Here is a 19,240-nt window from a genome sequence, read left to right as displayed (position 1 = left end):
GGAATCTGAGAGGCTATGTGTAAAAATACGTGTGTGTCTACTGTTGAGAGAGTTCTGCTGCAAACATTTAAATGCTTCTTTGCAGCATTCTGTCTCTGTGCTTGTCTTGTGCTTCTTCTGAATGTATGCAAAACATGAAAAACTGTCTTTTGATGTGACAAATATAGGTGAGAAAGGACAGTGAAAAAACAGCAGCTGTTGCTACGGTTGTTGCTGCCGTGGATCAAGCCATGGTGAGAGAACCAGCTCCAACTGTTGTAGAGCAAACTGCTAAAAGGACAGCAATGACTGCAGTCCACGTTCAGCCTGTTCAGGAGCAGGTAGAAACAGAGCATAGACATTCTATGGTTTCCCTTTTATCCCTTCATCCAACATGCAAACAAGGTGTGATTCACTGTGAGAAATTAACAAGATATCACCCAGTGCACCGCCAAAGCATGCATACTTGTATAGAGCATCTGGACTGAAGGAATGCTCATGGATCACTTATTCCATTGCTTTCCATCATAGCAGGATTGAACTAATTATTCTTAAACTGTTTTTAAGTTTAAGAATGCCTTCTATGAAAGTGATCCTGTATTCTCCCTTGTCATTTATTCTCTAACATTATTCTTACACTGATTAAGTTTTTCCTCTAATATCTGATTTATAATTTCCCCTCTAGGAATAAAATAATTCTCCTTTAATATTTTTCCTTCACTAGCATTCCTCTCTTGTTTTTCCTCCTCCTCTTCTTTTGATGATCAATTTCTTAAAATGAATTTTAAGCCTTTGTTTTTTTTGTTTGTTGCTATGAAAATCAGATGAGAAAGGAGGCAACGGTAGTAGTTACCAGTGATAAAGCCACAAAACAAAAAGTAATATCGAGAACTAGAGAAGGAATTGTTACTTCACAAGAACAAAGGCACATCTCTCATGAAAAGGTGAATACAGATGTTACCTACCTTGTTCAAAAATCTAATATCTCATCAAAAAGACAAGCCTATGAACAGGATAAATGACATACTGTAATATTATTTTTTCCTTGTGTGTGTGTTCACTCTTATAGTTTAGGTTGCTATCATTCTCCCATCTCTCCTTGATGATTTCTGTCTTTCCTTTTTTATTTCACTTCCATTATTAATGCCTAAGAATGTGATAGATAAACTTGTAAAACATAAACTTAGCAAAAAAAAACCAAACAAACTATTTTTAATATATTGTATGGTGATTTACTAGATAGTATTCTCAGTCATTTAAAGGACTGGCATGTAGGAAGTACCTTTTGCTTTTTTTTTTTATTTTGTTTCTAAGCTTGCCATTTGTAGCCTGCTTTGTTTGTTGGAAGTACAGTGGGTCACAAAAAGGAGGAAAAACTCATTCTGCATTGAAATGAATTTTGAAAATGCTGCTGAGTGATTGGAATCCAGATTATTTTAGAACGTGTTTTATCGGAGAGATGCAATTTAATGGAAGACCAGCTTTTATAGAGATATGTTAAATTTGCGAACTAGCTGAAATGCATGAGGAAGAAAGTGGAACCTATCTTTAAAGTACTGAGAAACAGCAATCCACCTGGGCAAAAATTACATGTTTAGGTGCAGATTACATCTGAACTTCTTGGAAAAGTGAAAGTTACCTAAAACTTGGTTTTTATATCCTAGACTTTCTTAAACTGATTATAATGCAGGACAGTTTTTCTCTGATGCGATTCTTTTTATTACTGCTTTCAGTAGCAAGGCAAGCATTTGTGCAATGGTTTATTATTTTTATGCTAAATGTATGTACATTTTATAAAAGTCTGTTTGTTATTGTTGCTTCCAGACCAGATGATTTTGAAATCTATTTTGACATTTTTCCTCCCTTTCATTTGTATCCTCTTTTCCAATGTATAGAAAATCACACACCTTGTATTTTTAAATGTCTTTATTTTAAACATCCAGGTAAGAAAAGAACCAGAGAAAGCTCCAGTACCCAGAGTAATAATTGCCACAGAAGAAGACAAAGAACAAGAAAGAATATCGAGAGCTAGAGAAGAAATATCTACACGACATGAGCAAGTGCACATTACTCATGAAAAGGTAAATACATGTTGCAGACATTTAGCTCATTACTATATTCTAATAAGTTTATAAAACCTCATTCTTCGTCAAATGTGCTATGTATCTTTTCTCTGCTTCCTTATGAAGAAAAGATTACAATAGGAAAACTTTATAAGGCAGGGTTATTCCACAGGTAGCCCCAGCATTGCAGGTCCAGTTCTACTGACTTCATAGCAGCTCAGTCAACAGAGGAAGAGTGCAGCTGCCCTTCCTACAGATCCTTTGAGCATTATGGCTTTTATTGCCAGGGTAGTCAGAGTTTCATCTGATGCCTAATGACCTTTGCTTTTTGTCTGAAGATAGATTTCTGAAGATAAATTGTAAAGGTTATCTCTCATGATATAATATTGACATGTGGAGTTTGATTTAATGAAGATCGTATTTGTGTGAGGACTGAATGTATCTGCTAGAGCGTATTTTGGAACCATTATTTGTTAGAGTAAATGATGAAACAGTTCCATCTACTGATGGGAGTAAATATTAAGTCAGTAATACTCATTTTCATGCAAACAGTTTCTACAAAGCATAGCAATGATACATTACAATCAACTAGGAAGTGGGAAGACTCTTCTCTAATTCACATACAGATTAATGCAATATGTTAATTACTATGAATTAACTTTGTTTAGCTAGCATATAAGATAGGTTATAACTTGGTCTGTACAAAGGAATTACTTCATTTCTCAGGTTATGTTTTTCTCTTGTTGATATACATTCTAAAACCTTATCCCACTTTTCAGAAAAGCTGTGTAATTTTGACAACAATGATGGATTACTATTATTTTTCTTTACCATAAAAACTAGATAAGAAAGGAAGATATGAAACCTTCTGTACCTAAGGTATTAATTACCACTGATAAACCTAAACCACCTGTCATAATATCAAAAAGTAAAGAAGGAATTGCTACCAAACAAGAACAAGTGAGCATAACCCATGAAAAGGTGAATAGCACTATTTCAAACATATTTGGGTTTTTATCCTCTCTTCTTTACAAACCTTATGTATCCCTCAAAAAATACTAACTATACATTTCCAGATTATTTTTTTTTCTAAGATTTATTCCACTTATAAACTTTTAGACCTACTTTTAATTAGATTTAATTTAATTAATTTAATTTAATTAATTAGACTATATTATTCCACCTCTATCTTCCTCTCCTAACTGTTTTCATTAACAGGATGCCCATAATTCTCTTCTGACTGACCTTTGGAGTGAACTGACTGACTCCTGAAATGCATATTAATTATTTTTTTTTTTAAAATCATTACTTTTATTTAAATAGGTGTCAGAGTGTAACAAGACTTATCAGTATACATATAATACAGAGCTGTGTGCAGTGCCCAAGGATCTAACTGCCTAATTCTCCTTCCCTGTTCCCATTCCAAAATGCTTTCCCATTGTTCAAATATCTTTCAAGACCGTATGTAACTGAAACTTTTATTTCTGCTATAATAATTAGATTAAAAAGGAAGCTAAGAAAACTACTGTAGTTCCGAAAATAATTGCCACTGATAAAACCAAAGCACCAGTCACGGTGTCCAGAACTAGAGAAGAAGTTACAGCCAAGCAAGAACAAATTCATCTAGCTTATGATCAGGTGAATATAGCTGTTGCAGATGGGAAATGCACTATTACAATTTGTTTTATCTGCACACCTCACTTTTTAAGAGCTACTTGGGTACAATAGAATGCCCTCAAATTAATTGCTGATAACATACCTGTTAAATGGAATGACTGTCAAGTAACAGGGTCAATGTGATTAAGTTTCTAGTGATAGAGCCTTATGCCTCACCCTGTTAGGATATGCCACTTTTAACACCACAATCAGATTTCTCTGTGAAAGCCTACTCCGTACCAATGACTTTCAAGTAGTATTTACCTCTTCAAATTTCTGACTCTCTAATCTTTTTTTCTACAAACTGATTCTTTGCAATTTTATGGTTGTCATATGAAACAGCCTCTCTCTGTTTAAGGTTTGAATTGTATGGCTCTTTGTACAATACAAACTTTAACATCCACTCGAGTCTGTCCAGTTTTTTAGTTCTGACAATCAGACCCTTGTTGACATTGCTTTGTTTCAGTAGGACTCCTGCAGTAGAAACACTTTTCTAATATAGCCAGGAGCTCTCATTTGTGGAAGAATAGCCTAGTTGCCAACAGCTGTTATTTAAAGTCTGTCTATTTACTTTGTTAGAAACACTATGGTGCATTCATAAAATACTTTTATAAAAATAATTAAAAGAGAATAGCATATAAAACTCACTCAGAGGAGTCACACTGCTAAGATGTTACAGTTACTTGTTAGATGATGTAAATTTAGGGCCAAACTCAAGCTGGTATAAAAAATGATTTTGAAATCAGCAATGATACTGAATAAGAGATCCCTGTTACCTAAACACTACCTTAATAGTGAAACAAAACTCTGTAAACAATACATTAATAACAATACTTAAGTTATTTTAGTTTAAGGTGATAATGATTTTTAAATCAGCATGAACTTAGCTATTAGGGGTTTATCCCATCTACAGGGCATATATTCTGTTTGCTCTGTTGCTACATCTGGATCAGTTATGACAGTAACTGATAATAAATGCTAGCAGTAATCATCCTATTATCTACTGTTGGCTGACTAGACAGAAATTTGGACCCTGATAACATAGAAGTTGACAGTATTTATTAGTTATTAGAAACAAATAAAAGTCCTGATACAAAGGCATTATTTCCAATTTTTCAGAAAGCTTAATATTCCTTCTTTGGTAAAATAATTTAAAATAGATTAACACTAAATTAACAGATATGCCTGTGGTAAAAATTTTATGGGTATGTTCCTTAGTGAATGCATTCATATCAGATGCAAGACACATTGTCTACATTTTTAGTGGTATTTAACAGTTATATGGAGCTGATGAGCATCGACTTTAAAATTACATGCACATTTGCATACCTGCCATCCTTTTAGACAAGTAGCCGTAAATGTGACTATGAAGTGTTAAAAGTGGGTTCACACACAAATATTGACATGTATAAAGCACACAAGTGTAGATACATTCTGAATATGCATAGATAGAGCTTAGAAAAAAAAAATATGTCTATATCTGAATCTACTGACTCTGAAGTGTATTTATGGGTGAAAATATTTGATATTTACATTATTACTTTTGCATATCTACACACTGTCTGTTTGTCTGGAATATATTTTACTGAGCATTGTATTTGTATAAGTATTTGCCAGATACTCAAGCCATTAATATAATGATGAATATTTGTATAAATTCTGCTAATGTTATCTGCAGACTGAAGCTGGAAAAAGGGCTGAAGCTGTAGCTACAGTTGTTGCAGCAGTTGATCAGGCACGTGTTCGATCACCCTGGGAACCAGAACAAGCAGATGAAGCTTATGTAAAGCAGAAAACATTGGAATATGGCTATAAAGAGCACGCTGTAACAGAACATGTTGCTGAGGCCCCAGCAGAACGTCATGTTGTCACTAAAGAAGTTAAAACTGTCTATGTTCCTCATGAGAAACATATCTCAGCTGCTGAAAAGAAGGAAGTTCATATATCAACAGAGGTTAGGCTCAGTTTACATTACATTCTTTTCCAAAAACTATGTCCTGGTGAAATCTTCCTCAGTTGAAAAACAGCATCAAATTAACAATTTTTTTTCATTGCTTTGCATAGGTAAAAAGAGCAGCAGAAGCTAAGACTGAGAAAACAATTCATGTTGAACACCCGCTACCCCGTACAGCAAGTCCTCACTTCACAGTCTCCAAAATTGCTGTTCCTAAACCAGATCATACATACGAGGTAAGAAGTGAAAAATGTGTCCAAGAAGAACAGCATGCTCATTTATAATAACCAGTAGGTCACCCATTCCATTTGGCTTTTCCTCCCACTCCAGTATGGTGTTTTCCCAAGAAGAGGAGGAGTTCTATGCTCTCTACAGTTGTTTTTGTTGGCTTGTTTGACTAGTGCTGTAAACAGACACATGAACTCCTAAAATGTGATTTGTAATTATTACTTGAACAAGCTTATAATCTGTTTAAGGATGCAGCTTCAATACTTCATGTCATACAGTGAACTCATAAACATTTGCCATGCAACTTATATTTTTTTAAGAGCAAAAGTATCCCTCTTCAGTCTTATTATGTGCATCAATTCACTAGCACATTGGAAACTGCTGCTTTCTTCCTTGCAGTTTACTACATGCTAAGCTACTTTTTGAAACAGAAAAAATCCAGACTGCAAATATGACACCATCTCTTTTTAATAATTTTTTTCCATTCTTCTGTTTTACTCCTTCACATAATATTAAAAGTTCCCATTTAATTAATTTTCTCATTCAAACATATTTTCTCTCTTCACCTGAACTTTAAAAATGACGTGTTTTTTTTCTCGAATGCTATAAAAATTACCTAAAATATTTTTCTCTTTAAAGATTTATATATGATTTCCAAAGTCATTACACCTAAAATAACATTTTGAAATCTTGTCAGTTGTTTTAGTCACTGACAGTTATGTAATTAGTAATATAGTTTATTGTGGTACCAGACTGATTAAATGGAAAACTAAGGCCTCAAGTAAGTATGTTTTCTTGTTGCACTTAAGAGTTTCTTGACCATCTAAAGATCACATTCTAAAGTAAAAAAAAAAAAAAAAAGGGAAATATTTGAATGTTAGGCACATGAAAAATAATACAAGGATATTGTATCTCCAGTATGCTACTGCTGCAATCTAAAACTAGAAGTTATTTTTGTACATACAGCTTTTGCACTGTCAACAAATAAGTAACTAGGAAGCAAGTGGTGCATATGCAATCTGCTGAAGAAATATACTGTCTCCTTTGACAAAAAGAGAACAACAAAGCTCTAAGTCTTTCTCTTCTATTCCCTAGGTTTCAATAGCTGGATCTGCCATGGCTACTCTGGAAAAAGAGTTATCGGCTACTTCTGCTGTGCAAAAGATCACCAAGCCTGTGAAACCGCCTCAGCTAAAGCCACATGAAGTCAGGATAAAAACAGAGCCAGTTACCCCTCCACAGTTTCCCTTTGGAGAGGCTGCTGAGACCTATAAAAGTCGCTATGATGTTGAGACTAAAAAAGAGACAGGTGTAAGCATTAAAGGTGAAGCAGTGCGGGAAGAACACTTGGTGTTGCGGAGAGAAGGTGAAGCAAAGGTACGTTATTAAGCAAACTTCCGTCACTTTGACTTTCATCTTAAAAACATAGCATAGCCTCACTTGTTTGCTGTTTCCTTATTGCAATTTTCTACTTTTACAGCATTCTGCTGACTTTTTTTTCCTCTTTGCTGTTTTACACAAATCCTTCTAAGGACCTAATCTTTACCTATAACAAGCAAAGAGTTCTCTTTGCCTAATTTCTTATCTAAATTCTGCTAAATATGTCTTTGACTTTGTTAGGTGTCTTTTAACTGTTTAATCTTTAAACAATCTAGGTGACAGAAACTGCCAGAGTTCCTGTGCCTGCAGAAATCCCTGCTACTCCACCCACCTTAGTGTCAGTAAGTAATTTGTGTGTACATTATGGGAGTTACACTATGCTTTCACCTGTTTTGTATTTTAACTTTTGTCTTTGAAAACTTGACCTTGAAAATTTGGCTTTATTTAACATTTTTAACTCTCTTATTAGACTTACTCAGCCATACTATTTATCTCTGATACAAACTGTTCTGAATGTCTGTCATGGGGGTGATTCTTCACAACTATGTCACATAGCAGGTTGATCTTTGCTGCAGTGAAACAATTTCTCACCATGATCTGCGTAAACATCAACCTACCTTTTGATTTTCTTGTTAATAACAGTAATGTTCAGAGATCTCAAATTTAGTTTCAAATACTTCCCTTTGGAAAGTGCCTCTTTTTTTTTTTTTTTTTTTTTCCCCCTGGATACACTGTTGAGGAGAACACTGTTTTGAAGTAGGCATAAAATTTTCCATTCAGACAGGTTTTAGTTATGCAAATATCTGTTTAGTAGTGAAAATATATACTGATTGTGATACTTATTTTTTGACATACAGGGCCTCAAAAATAAGACTGTGACTGAAGGTGAGTCAGTCACTCTCGAGTGCCATATCTCTGGTCATCCTCAACCTACTGTGACGTGGTACAGGGAAGACTACAAGATTGAGAGCTCAATGGACTTCCAGATTGCTTTCAAAGACGGGCTTGCTCGCCTCGTGATTCGTGAAGCCTTTGCAGAAGACAGTGGAAGATTTACCTGCACTGCTACCAATAAGGCTGGGAGTGTCAGCACATCTTGCCAATTATACGTGAAAGGTAAGTATATTTATTGCTGTAGGAATATTATAATTTTGTTAACTGCATATTACTTGTAATGTAACTTGACATTTTGTCAGGTCCCAGTAGAACGTATGCCTTGAATTATATTCCAGGTCTCTTAGGTAACAAGGCTGTAAGAATCTGAGGAAAAGGCAAATTACAGGCAGAGGGAGACTTAATTTGCTTCCTTAGTGGAAGTAGCCCGCCCTCTGAACCAACTAACTACTTAATCTTTCTCTTCGTGTTAACAAACTCACTGCTTAAGCACTATTAAAGTATTTTTAAAACTACAGTATAATATTTACCTTGCAGTTTCAGAAGAAATTGAGACTCGAGAAACCATTTCTGAGAAGGCTGTTACAGAAGAGAAACGGTAAAGTTGCTTTCCTAAACAGACTGTTCGTAGTGTGGTCATTAGTTTCTTGCACTCTGTTTATGAGATCTTCAGACATCAACTCACTTACCTGCACTGGAATCTTATTTTAGATATGTGGAGACAAAGGACATCGTAATGGAAGATGTCTCTGCTGCAGTAGAGGAAGTATCAGGAGAACCCATACCTCCTTTCTTCATAAGAAAACCCATAGTACATAAATTAATTGAAGGTGGGAGCATTATCTTTGAATGCCAAGTAGGGGGCAACCCAAAGCCACATGTCTACTGGAAAAAAGGTGGAGTTCCTCTAACGACTGGCTACAGGTACTTTGAATAAAATGCACAAAAACTCTTTAAACATAATTTTAAAGAATATTTAGTTGACAGTACCATAATTTTGATTCCCTTACTGATACTAAGCCAAATAACATGACTGATTTCTGAAATTTTATTTTTGAAATGGAAAAATTTTATTTTTTAAAGATCGTGTCTTAATGTGAGATTTTTAGAGGGCTGCTAAGTTTTAAAATATATTTAAAATAATGGTTTTAAACTAAAAGAGAGTAGATTTAGATTAGATATAACAAAGTAACTTTTAATTATGAAGATGGTGAAACACTGCAACAAGTTGCCCAGAGAGATGGTGGATGCCCCATCCCTGGAAACATTCAAGGCCAGGTTGAACGAGGCTCTGAGCAACCTGGTCTAGTCGGGGATGTCCCTGCTCCTTGCAGGGGGGTTGGATTAGATGGCCTTTAAAGGTCCCTTCCAACACAAACCATTCTATGATTCTATGACCATAAAATGAGAAATGCTACATGTCCTTTAAAAAAATCAGGAAAGTATTTTACGTTTGTTTTATTCTGTCTATATAATGTTTGCATTCCATCTATGCAAATGTTGTCTATAGAAAGCCAGATGCTTTCTAGCAGAGAAAAAAAAATGCATTTGTAGCATTCTTAAAACACATCATGCTATAATGACAAACTATGTGCAGACAGCATATACCCTTTTCCTATGTCTGATAACTAGATCTCTGATATTTCAGTACTGCTGTTTGCATCCAGCTTATTTTAGTGACAACAGAAACTAGACCTGTACTCTAATTTCAGCATGGTTACTTTTGCTACGCTGTTCTGCCGATTCATTAAGTGAGAATTGCCTGCAAATGTTTATCTTTTTTTTTTTTTTGTCTTGTACAAGTTAGGAATGGTTCTGATAAACTGTATATCTAAAAGCAAGTTCACTAAAATGTCTGTTCATCAGACTTATAGAGAGCTTGTACTTTTATGTTTTCTATAGATACAAAGTGAGTTACAAAAGAGAAACTGGGGAATGCAAACTTGAAATTTCCATGACTTTTGCCGACGATGCCGGAGAATACACAATTGTTGTTCGTAATAAACATGGAGAAGCTTCTGCAACGGTCTCCTTACTAGAAGAAGGTATGTTGTAGATGAAAGAAATGGGAAAAAATATTTCTCAAAATTAACTTTAAAATGGGAAAAGTATTTTAAATTGTACTGCTAATTCTTTGCAACTTGGTTTGGTCAATTCAAGAAACAAGAAGGGAGATCTGGTGGCTGTCTTTCATCAAGACAGAGTATTTGACATCAGATTTTTGAAGGACTTATATTTGCTAGAATGTGTAGCTATAGGAACCTTCTTCTGTTGATGTCCATAACAGTCTACATAACATAAGACAGTTAGAGACTGATGTGGGGAAATGAGGTTAATCAAGTAGTAGTTTGTTCTATTATAGGGAAAGAAGCTAACTTTTTTTTTTTCCAATTGTCCTTATAAAAATGCATAAAAGTTTACAGGACACAGAGCCATGGTGAAGAAATTTTAAAATAGTCTCTAAAGGTGTTTCCACTTTGAGAACTAGAACACCTAAATAGCACAGTAAAACTCTTACCTGTTTATAAAGGTCATCTGAGGCATCAGCCTTTGCATTTTATTGCTGTTTGTATTTTACTGGCTAAACAGACAGAAGCTCTGCTTGAATCACAAAAACCACTAAAATAAATTTCTACTTAATTTTCTCTCTTCAATCCAGTGAAAAATCACAAAAAGTTATCAAATTAATGTGTTCTTAATTCTTAGCTGATTACGAAGCCTACATAAAATCACAACAAGAAATGATGTACCAAACTCAGATGACTGCATATGTACAGGAACCTAAAGTGGCTGAGGTAGCCCCAGCTATTTCATATGGTGACTTTGAAAAAGAATATGAAAAAGAACAAGCTCTGATTAGGAAGAAAATGGCAAAAGATACAGTGATGGTCAGAACTTTTGTAGAAGAAGAGGTATGTCTACCACATTTTGTATACTGACATTGTACCAGTGCAAATTGCTTCTTTACAAGGTCATTATCTGACACACAGAACTAATGGTCTTGCTTTTCTGTATAGGAATTCCATATTTCTTCTTTTGAAGAAAGACTTATCAAGGAAATTGAACTTAGAATTATTAAGACCACCTTAGATGAACTTCTCGAAGAGGATGGAGAGGAGATGATGGTTGATATTTCTGAATCTGAAGCTATAGAAGCAGGATTTGATTTAAGATTAAAAAATTACAGAACTTTTGAAGGGACAGGAGTTACTTTCAATTGCAAGACGACTGGATATCCATTGCCAAAGGTACTCCAAACCTTTATGACGTTAATCTATTTAAAAACCATCTGGTGCTCTAGTTGAAAAATCCCTTAACATATCAATGTCAGACATTCTACATTCTGCATAGAAAACAGCAAATCTCAGAGGAAATCTAGTCTTCTGTTCTGATATCAAGCTGAATTTTCCTTTTTTTTTTTTTTCCCTTAATAGAATAGTGTTAGGTTGATTAGCCATTTCAGAGATAGGTTGGATTTACCAGTTAAGTTGTCTTGCTTCTGAGTATCTCCAAGTTAGCGCACACAAGTCAGGAACACAATAGCAAGTCATTTGTCACTAGGTCACTTTGCACTTCATCCAAATGAGATGTATATCTGTTTCTAGCTCCAAAATGCGTGTTTCAGGCTACTGTGAAAACATGTTACTTTAGTCTTACTTATTTCAAGTAAAAATGGTAATGTTAACAAATACACATGGGCTATGAGAATGCATCAGCTGAAAAATATGATGTTGTAATATGTTGTATGCATGGGTCATTACGGGATCTTTGTCTTTAGGAGAGCTCACATAGCATTCCACTCTTTCTTTCCTTGCAGATTGCATGGTACAAAGATGGTAAGCGCATAAGGCATGGAGAGCGCTACCACATGGAAGTTCTGCAAGATGGCAGTGCCAGTCTGCGTTTGCCTGTTGTTTTACCTGAAGATGAAGGAATTTATACTGTTTTTGCCAGTAATATGAAAGGAAATGCCATTTGCTCGGCAAAACTCTACGTTGAGCCAGTTGCACCTACAGCAACTCCAGGTTATATGCCAGGACCAGAAGTTATGAGAAGATACAGGTAGGTACACAGTAATATATAAATTTCATGACATTTCAGTCTGTTGTGATAGACAGTCCAAAAACTCATTACACAGCAGCAAAACAGCTTAAGTTATTAGAGTTTACATACCTCTAGATAAGTTCTAAATGCTGGTTTTGTGGCTTATACTGATTTATGTGCCAACTCTTTGTCTGATTTGCCTTCTTAATGAACAGTGCAGTTCCTGGAGTACCACCATTCACATGCATATCTAGCCACGGTACCAGATTTACAACTGCCACAACCATATTTATTTCTTAAAGTACTGATGTTTTGGAAAAAAAAAAGTGTTCTCCATTTGAAGTGTTAAAGAGTATGCAACTCTTTACTTCTCACTCTTGAAATAGCTGTTTTTCTATGATTGAAAAAACCCAGTGTTGCCATGCACTGTGTTCTCTCTCCATACACGTACACACATATGCACAAACATACACAGGATTCTATCCATATCTGTACAGTATCCAAAACCACAAAATTTCCCTGGCTATGCTGTATCCTAATACTATTCAACTACACAAATTGCTGTCAAAAACCTAAAGAAAATTGGCTAGAAATAAAAAAATTTTTTTTTTCACAATTTCTCACATATATGAATTGATTAACCTCTTTAAAATAAATTATGCTAAGGGCAAGAGTTGAACTCTGTTTATCATGTCAGTCCACTGCTATGTGATGTTGTCATACATGTTTGTTTTATCTTTTCCCTCCAGGTCTATTTCTCCACGCTCTCCAAGTCGATCTCCTGCACGCAGTTCTCCTTCTCGTTCTCCTGCCCGCAGATTAGAAGAAAGTGATGAAGGACAACTAGAGAGACTATATAAGCCAGTTTTTGTGCTGAAACCTACATCATTTAAATGTTCACAGGGGCAGACAGCAAGATTTGACTTAAAAGTTGTTGGCAGACCTATGCCAGAGACATACTGGTTCCATAATGGTACATCAGCCTCATTTTAATCGACAAATAATCTTAAAACCCAAACTTTTCCGCATTTTATGTATTGTTGAGACACTAGTTTGAGTTCTTTTTTTTTTTTTTTCTCATGTGTATCTGCAGGTCAACAAGTGGTTAATGACTACACCCATAAGATAGTGATTAAAGAAGATGGCACTCAGTCATTGATCATTGTTCCTGCTATGCCTGATGACTCTGGAGAATGGGCTGTAATTGCTCAGAATAGGGCAGGCAAAGCTTCAGTCTCAATGACACTGACTGTGGAAGGTATCTACTGTGCATGCTATTTTCAGGAGGCTGAGGAGTGTTTCTCATTATAAAAAAACATGGTTATGTCATTTCCTCTTATGGTAACTTACTTTACTCTTCCAGCTAAGGAAGACCTAGTCAGACCACACTTTGTGGAAAGACTGAAGAATGTTAGTGTAAAGGAGGGCTCTAGACTGGAGATGGCAGTGAAAGCAACTGGTAACCCTAATCCTGACATTGTATGGCTGAAGAACAGTGACATCATTGTACCTCATAAATACCCCAAAATAAAGTAAGCAGTTTTATTATTTTAATAATCAACATCCTACAAAGTGCCTCCTACAGCGTGCTGAATACCTATGCTTCCATAGAGGGGATTCACTAAGGGTAGTCCCATGGCTACTGAAACTACTAACAGCTTTTGCATTGCAGCAAGGCTAAGAGAGATAAAATATCTTGTAGGACTCACCCCATTTTTTCTAGCTTGTGTATTTCTATATTCTGTATTCTGCAGAGCCAATGCTTTTACATCAGAGATTTAGGGAACCTTTGCCTCTGATTTTGAAGTCCTTTGCGGGCAAAACTGCCATTGAATTAAAGACTGTTTTTTATTATTCTTAGCTGTTTGATTCTTAGGCACTGCACTCATAAATATGAATAAACATAACTAACATGTCTAATTCCTCCAGAGATTTGTCATTGGAAGCTTTGACCCAATTTTAGAGAAGGGCAAAAATTAATAAAAAAGAAGTGCAAAAAAAAAAGTAAAAAAAAAATGTTTTAATATTTCAGGATTGAGGGAACCAAAGGGGCAGCTGCCCTTAAAATTGAATCTACTGCCAGGCAAGATGCTGCGTGGTATACTGCTACTGCTATCAACAAAGCTGGGCGGGACACTACTCGATGCAAAGTAAATGTTGAAGTTGAACATGCAGAACCTGAACCAGAAAGGAGATTAATCATTCCAAAAGGAACTTACAAAGCCAAGGAGATTGCAGCACCGGAGTTAGAGCCTCTCCATTTGCGTTATGGTCAAGAGCAATGGGAGGAAGGAGATCTCTATGACAAAGAAAAGCAACAGAAACCGTTTTTTAAGAAGAAGCTCACATCTTTAAGGCTCAAGCAATTTGGACCAGCACACTTTGAGTGTAGGCTTACACCAATTGGTGACCCAACCATGGTGGTAGAGTGGTTGCATGATGGCAAACCCTTGGAAGCAGCTAACAGGCTCCGCATGATCAATGAGTTTGGGTACTGTAGCCTGGACTATGGAGTAGCCTATTCCAGAGATAGTGGAGTGATCACTTGCAGGGCAACTAACAAATATGGTACAGACCATACATCCGCTACTCTGATTGTGAAGGATGAGAAAAGCCTTGTGGAAGAATCCCAGTTGCCAGAAGGCAGAAGGGGTCTGCAGCGAATTGAAGAGCTAGAAAGAATGGCCCATGAGGGTGCTCTTCCTGCAGTTGCAGTGGACCAAAAGGAAAAACAAAAACCAGAACTTGTTTTGGTTCCTGAACCTGCAAGAGTCCTGGAAGGTGAAACAGCACGATTCCGCTGCCGTGTGACTGGCTATCCTTTGCCCAAGGTCAACTGGTACCTCAATGGGCAGCTTATCCGTAAAAGCAAAAGGTTTAGACTCCGTTATGATGGAATCTACTACCTTGATATCGTGGACTGCAAATCATATGACACAGGAGAGGTGAAAGTCACTGCAGAGAATCCAGAAGGCTTTATTGAACATAAGGTCAGACTTGAGATCCAGCAGAGGGAAGACTTCAGATCTGTTCTTCGTCGTGCTCCTGAACCCAAACATGAGCCTGTAGTGACAGAGCCTGGAAAACTTCTCTTTGAGGTACAGAAGGTAGACAAACCTGCAGAGGCAACAACAAAAGAAGTGGTGAAACTTAAAAGGACTGAAAGAATCACTCATGAGAAGCTTCCAGAGGAATCTGAAGAGCTGCGCAGTAAATTCAAGCGTAGGACAGAAGAGGGCTATTATGAAGCTATCACTGCTGTGGAACTTAAGTCTCGCAAAAAAGATGAATCATATGAAGAAATGTTAAAAAAGACAAAAGAAGAACTTCTTCACTGGACCAAAGAGATCCCAGAGGAAGAGAAGAAAGCACTTCCTCCTGAAGGCAAAATCACTATTCCAACATTCAAACCAGAGAAGGTTGAGCTTAGTCCAAGCATGGAGGCTCCCAAGATATTTGAACGAATTCAAAGCCAGACTGTAGCCCAGGGGACAGATGCACACTTCCGTGTGAGAGTGGTGGGAAAACCAGACCCTGAGTGCCAGTGGTTCAAAAATGGTGTGCAGATTGAAAGGACTGATCGTGTGTATTGGTACTGGCCTGAAGATAACGTTTGTGAATTAGTCATCAGAGATGTGACTTCTGATGATTCTGCCAGCATCATGGTGAAAGCAGTCAATATAGCTGGTGAAACTTCTAGCCATGCTTTCCTATTGGTACAAGGTAATTTAAATTCTCTTACTTTTATCCTACTGCTTATCACAGTGTGTTAAATCTATGTGACCAGTGCACTGTTAATTCATTGCATATTGTTTTGCAGCCAAGCAGTTAATCAACTTCACACAGAAGTTACAAGATATTGTTGCTAAAGAGAGAGACTCCATGGCAACATTTGAATGTGAGACATCAGAACCCTTTGTCAAAGTGAAATGGTTTAAGGATGGAATTGAGATTCATTCTGGAGACAAATACAGGATGCACTCAGACAGAAAGGCTCATTTTCTCTCTGTACTAGCAATTGAAATGTCAGATACTGATGACTACAGCTGTGCACTGGCAGAAGATGAGTCTGTAAAAACTACTGCAAAGCTTACTGTTGAAGGTATGAAGCACACCGTTCGGTACCATGCGGTACTGTTAAAAATCAGCTTCAGGAAGAAATAAAACAACTTAAACTGGTTAACACAGCAAGAAATGTTCAAGCTGGTTTCATATTCTTGGAAACCAGTATGAAAATTTGGAAAGATATTTGTGCATAATGTTTACATCATGTATATGTTAATTTCCTTAGGCTTATTTAATAAAAAATATTTTCATCAGGGTTATCTAATCCAACTTATTAATGAATGCAATTGTTTTTGCCTGTAGGTGCTGTGGTTGAGTTTATTAAAGAACTTGAGGATGTTGAAGTACCAGAATCCTTCTCAGGTGAACTTGAATGTGAGGTTTCCCCAGAAGATGTGGAGGGGAAATGGTATCATGATGATGTTGAACTCACTTCTAATCATAAATATGTGATCGCATCTCGCCGTGGTCGCCAAATCCTCACTATTAAAGATGTTAATAAAGATGATCAAGGAGAGTATAGCTTTGTTGTTGACGGAAAAAGGACTTGCTGCAAACTGAAGATGAAGCGTAAGCATTTCTGATGTGTATATTTTCTGTATATTAAAGATTTTAAGTATTATAGCATATATTATAGCTATATCATTATATCTCATATGGCCTTAATATTCAATATTCTGCTATTCTGTTCTGAGGATTAATTAACTTCATTTTGTTCCACAGCTCGTCCCATGGTTATTCTTCAAGGACTTACTGATCAAAAAGTCTGTGAGAGGGATATTGTACAACTTGAAGTTAAAGTCTCCTTAGAAAATGTGGAAGGTATCTGGATGAAAGATGGGCATGAAATTCAATCAAGTGATCGTATTCACATTGTGTTGGATAAACAATCACACATGTTGCTGATAGAAGATGCAACGAAGGAAGATAGTGGAACTTATTCTTTTAGTGTTCCTAGTCTTGGACTGTCAACCACTGGACGAATCACAGTGTACAGTAAGTCATTATCATGATTTTGAAGGTGTGTTTGATTTTTGGGTCCTTTAGGATTACTTGCTAAAGGCATATTTTTTTTCATGATGAATATTTTTGTAACTTGACAGGTGTGGAAATAGTAGTGCCTCTAAAAGACGTTCACGTAGTTGAAGGAACAAAAGCTATCCTTGAATGCAAAGTTTCAGCACCTGATGTGTCTTCTTCCAAATGGTACCTAAATGATCATCAGATAAAGCCTGATGAGCGTGTACAAGCCGTATGTAAAGGCACTAAACAGAGACTAGTGCTTACCAGAACCTATGCATCAGATGATGGACATTATAAGCTCATGGTTGGCAAGGTTGAAACAAGTTGCAATGTCACAGTTGAAGGTAGGTTTCCTTTAAGATGCACAGTTCTTTGTGAAATTATTTCTTTTAATACATAACTGTGGAAGCAACTGATATATTTGTAATGTATTATTTTTATAGAAATTCAGATTATTAAAGGTCTTCATGACATCACCTGCACTGAAACTCAGAATGTATGCTTTGAGGTCGAGCTCTCCCATTCAGGCATTGATGTAATTTGGCACTTCAAAGGCCAAGAGATCAAGGCTAGTCCTAAGTATAAAGTTGAAGCACATGGCAAAATATACAAATTGACAGTGGTGAAGATGATGAAAGATGATGAAGGAGAATATGTGTTTTATGCTGGAGAGAAGAAAACATCTGGAAAGCTTATAGTAGCAGGTTAGTAGGGTTAAAGATGAAGATTTTTATTTTGCTGTTATTTAAAAACAATACTCAATGTACTACATGTTGTAATTGTAGCAGTTGTGCTGTTTCTGTACTTTTCTGTCTTTAGTTTATCTTTTTTTTCTATGCTTTCCTTGTTTTTCCCCTGAGCTTTTATGATTAGTGTAATTTGAATTCAACAAAGCTTTTAAGCATGTTTTACTAAATCAGAGTCATAGTATGGAAAGCTGTAGTATGCTCTTGATGTAATTAATGTAAAAAAGATTGATTTTATCTTGAATGCTTGGTATACCTGTGCTGATAATAAAAATAATAAATGAGAATAACTAGGATAGAAGTAAGAAACATCTTTTTGTGATGTTCAGGTCACATTCTATTCTTGGTTTTTCACAGAACTCATAATGTCTATGGATGTGCTGCAAATCAGGGCAAAGAATGCTAGCATCTACTTTTCAGGTGGTTGCATTTCCGTATTGGGGAAAGTTGAACAGCAGCAGTGCAACAAACACATGTGCTTTTGCTTCCCAACAGGTGGTGCCATTTCAAAGCCTCTCACTGACCTGACGGTGGCTGAGTCTCAGAGAGCTGTTTTTGAATGTGAGGTGGCAAATCCTGAATCAGATGGCCAGTGGCTAAAAAATGGCAGACCATTACCTATAACAGATCAGTACCGTGCTGAATCTGATGGTGTAAAGAGAAGGCTCAATATCCCTATCACGAAACTGGATGATATGGGTGAATATACATATGAAGTAGCAAGCTCAAAGACATCTGCCAAACTGAAAGTCGAAGGTCAGTATTTTTTATAACTAACTCATGTCTTTAAGGCTCAATCCAGCATCACTAACTGTGTTTTGGCTCAGGCCCTAAGGTACAAGCATATTTTGCTTCATTTTTTGAAAATATTTTTATATTATGCTGTGCTTTCTGGGGTAGCAAATACTGTATTTTGGAGTCTCCGTATTTGGAATTTAGCATGGTATTTTAATAAAAACACATTTTATTCAAGGTACTGGCTAACAGGTAGAAAATCACCCTTTGCTATAAATAAAAAAACCTTTTATTTCATGAATGCTACTAATAAATGTTCCTTTTCATGTTCCAAGCACACCACTTTGGTGGAAACTGTATAAATCAATATATACATACTAGATTTTAAAATGAAGCACCATGATTCAGTTTTATTAAGATTATTATATATACTGTAATTTTTAATTTTGGACTGTTTCGTTAAGTTTGCTTTT

General features: G+C 36.1%; 1 protein-coding gene across 27 annotated transcripts in view; it reads left to right on the top strand.

The window, feature by feature from the left end:
- TTN (titin) overlaps positions 1–19,240 on the top strand; it is a 249,366-nt gene that overhangs the window by 11,249 nt on the left and 218,877 nt on the right. For 23 of the 27 annotated variants that reach the window (XM_086750499.1, XM_086750498.1, XM_086750495.1 and 20 more), the window contains exons 8-33: positions 168–320; positions 804–923; positions 1,923–2,060; positions 2,886–3,023; positions 3,543–3,680; positions 5,377–5,652; positions 5,763–5,888; positions 6,976–7,257; positions 7,536–7,601; positions 8,118–8,376; positions 8,692–8,752; positions 8,866–9,078; positions 10,057–10,199; positions 10,861–11,066; positions 11,172–11,402; positions 11,972–12,216; positions 12,948–13,171; positions 13,292–13,456; positions 13,562–13,730; positions 14,231–15,921; positions 16,019–16,300; positions 16,567–16,833; positions 16,987–17,259; positions 17,367–17,630; positions 17,730–17,990; positions 18,528–18,788. In XM_086750499.1, the coding sequence (XP_086606625.1) occupies positions 168–320; positions 804–923; positions 1,923–2,060; positions 2,886–3,023; positions 3,543–3,680; positions 5,377–5,652; positions 5,763–5,888; positions 6,976–7,257; positions 7,536–7,601; positions 8,118–8,376; positions 8,692–8,752; positions 8,866–9,078; positions 10,057–10,199; positions 10,861–11,066; positions 11,172–11,402; positions 11,972–12,216; positions 12,948–13,171; positions 13,292–13,456; positions 13,562–13,730; positions 14,231–15,921; positions 16,019–16,300; positions 16,567–16,833; positions 16,987–17,259; positions 17,367–17,630; positions 17,730–17,990; positions 18,528–18,788 (6,652 nt within the window). The remainder of the gene's footprint in view (positions 1–167; positions 321–803; positions 924–1,922; positions 2,061–2,885; positions 3,024–3,542; positions 3,681–5,376; positions 5,653–5,762; positions 5,889–6,975; positions 7,258–7,535; positions 7,602–8,117; positions 8,377–8,691; positions 8,753–8,865; positions 9,079–10,056; positions 10,200–10,860; positions 11,067–11,171; positions 11,403–11,971; positions 12,217–12,947; positions 13,172–13,291; positions 13,457–13,561; positions 13,731–14,230; positions 15,922–16,018; positions 16,301–16,566; positions 16,834–16,986; positions 17,260–17,366; positions 17,631–17,729; positions 17,991–18,527; positions 18,789–19,240) is intronic. The other 4 variants (XM_086750504.1, XM_086750508.1, XM_086750509.1 and 1 more) reach the window with 4 other exon arrangements.

The sequence above is a fragment of the Chlamydotis macqueenii genome, chromosome 6 (genome assembly GCF_036417535.1).
Source record: "Chlamydotis macqueenii isolate bChlMac1 chromosome 6, bChlMac1.mat, whole genome shotgun sequence".
NCBI classification, from domain to species: domain Eukaryota; kingdom Metazoa; phylum Chordata; class Aves; order Otidiformes; family Otididae; genus Chlamydotis; species Chlamydotis macqueenii.
Note: the sequence above shows the minus strand (reverse complement) of the source record. Positions and strands in the feature narration are given on the sequence as shown.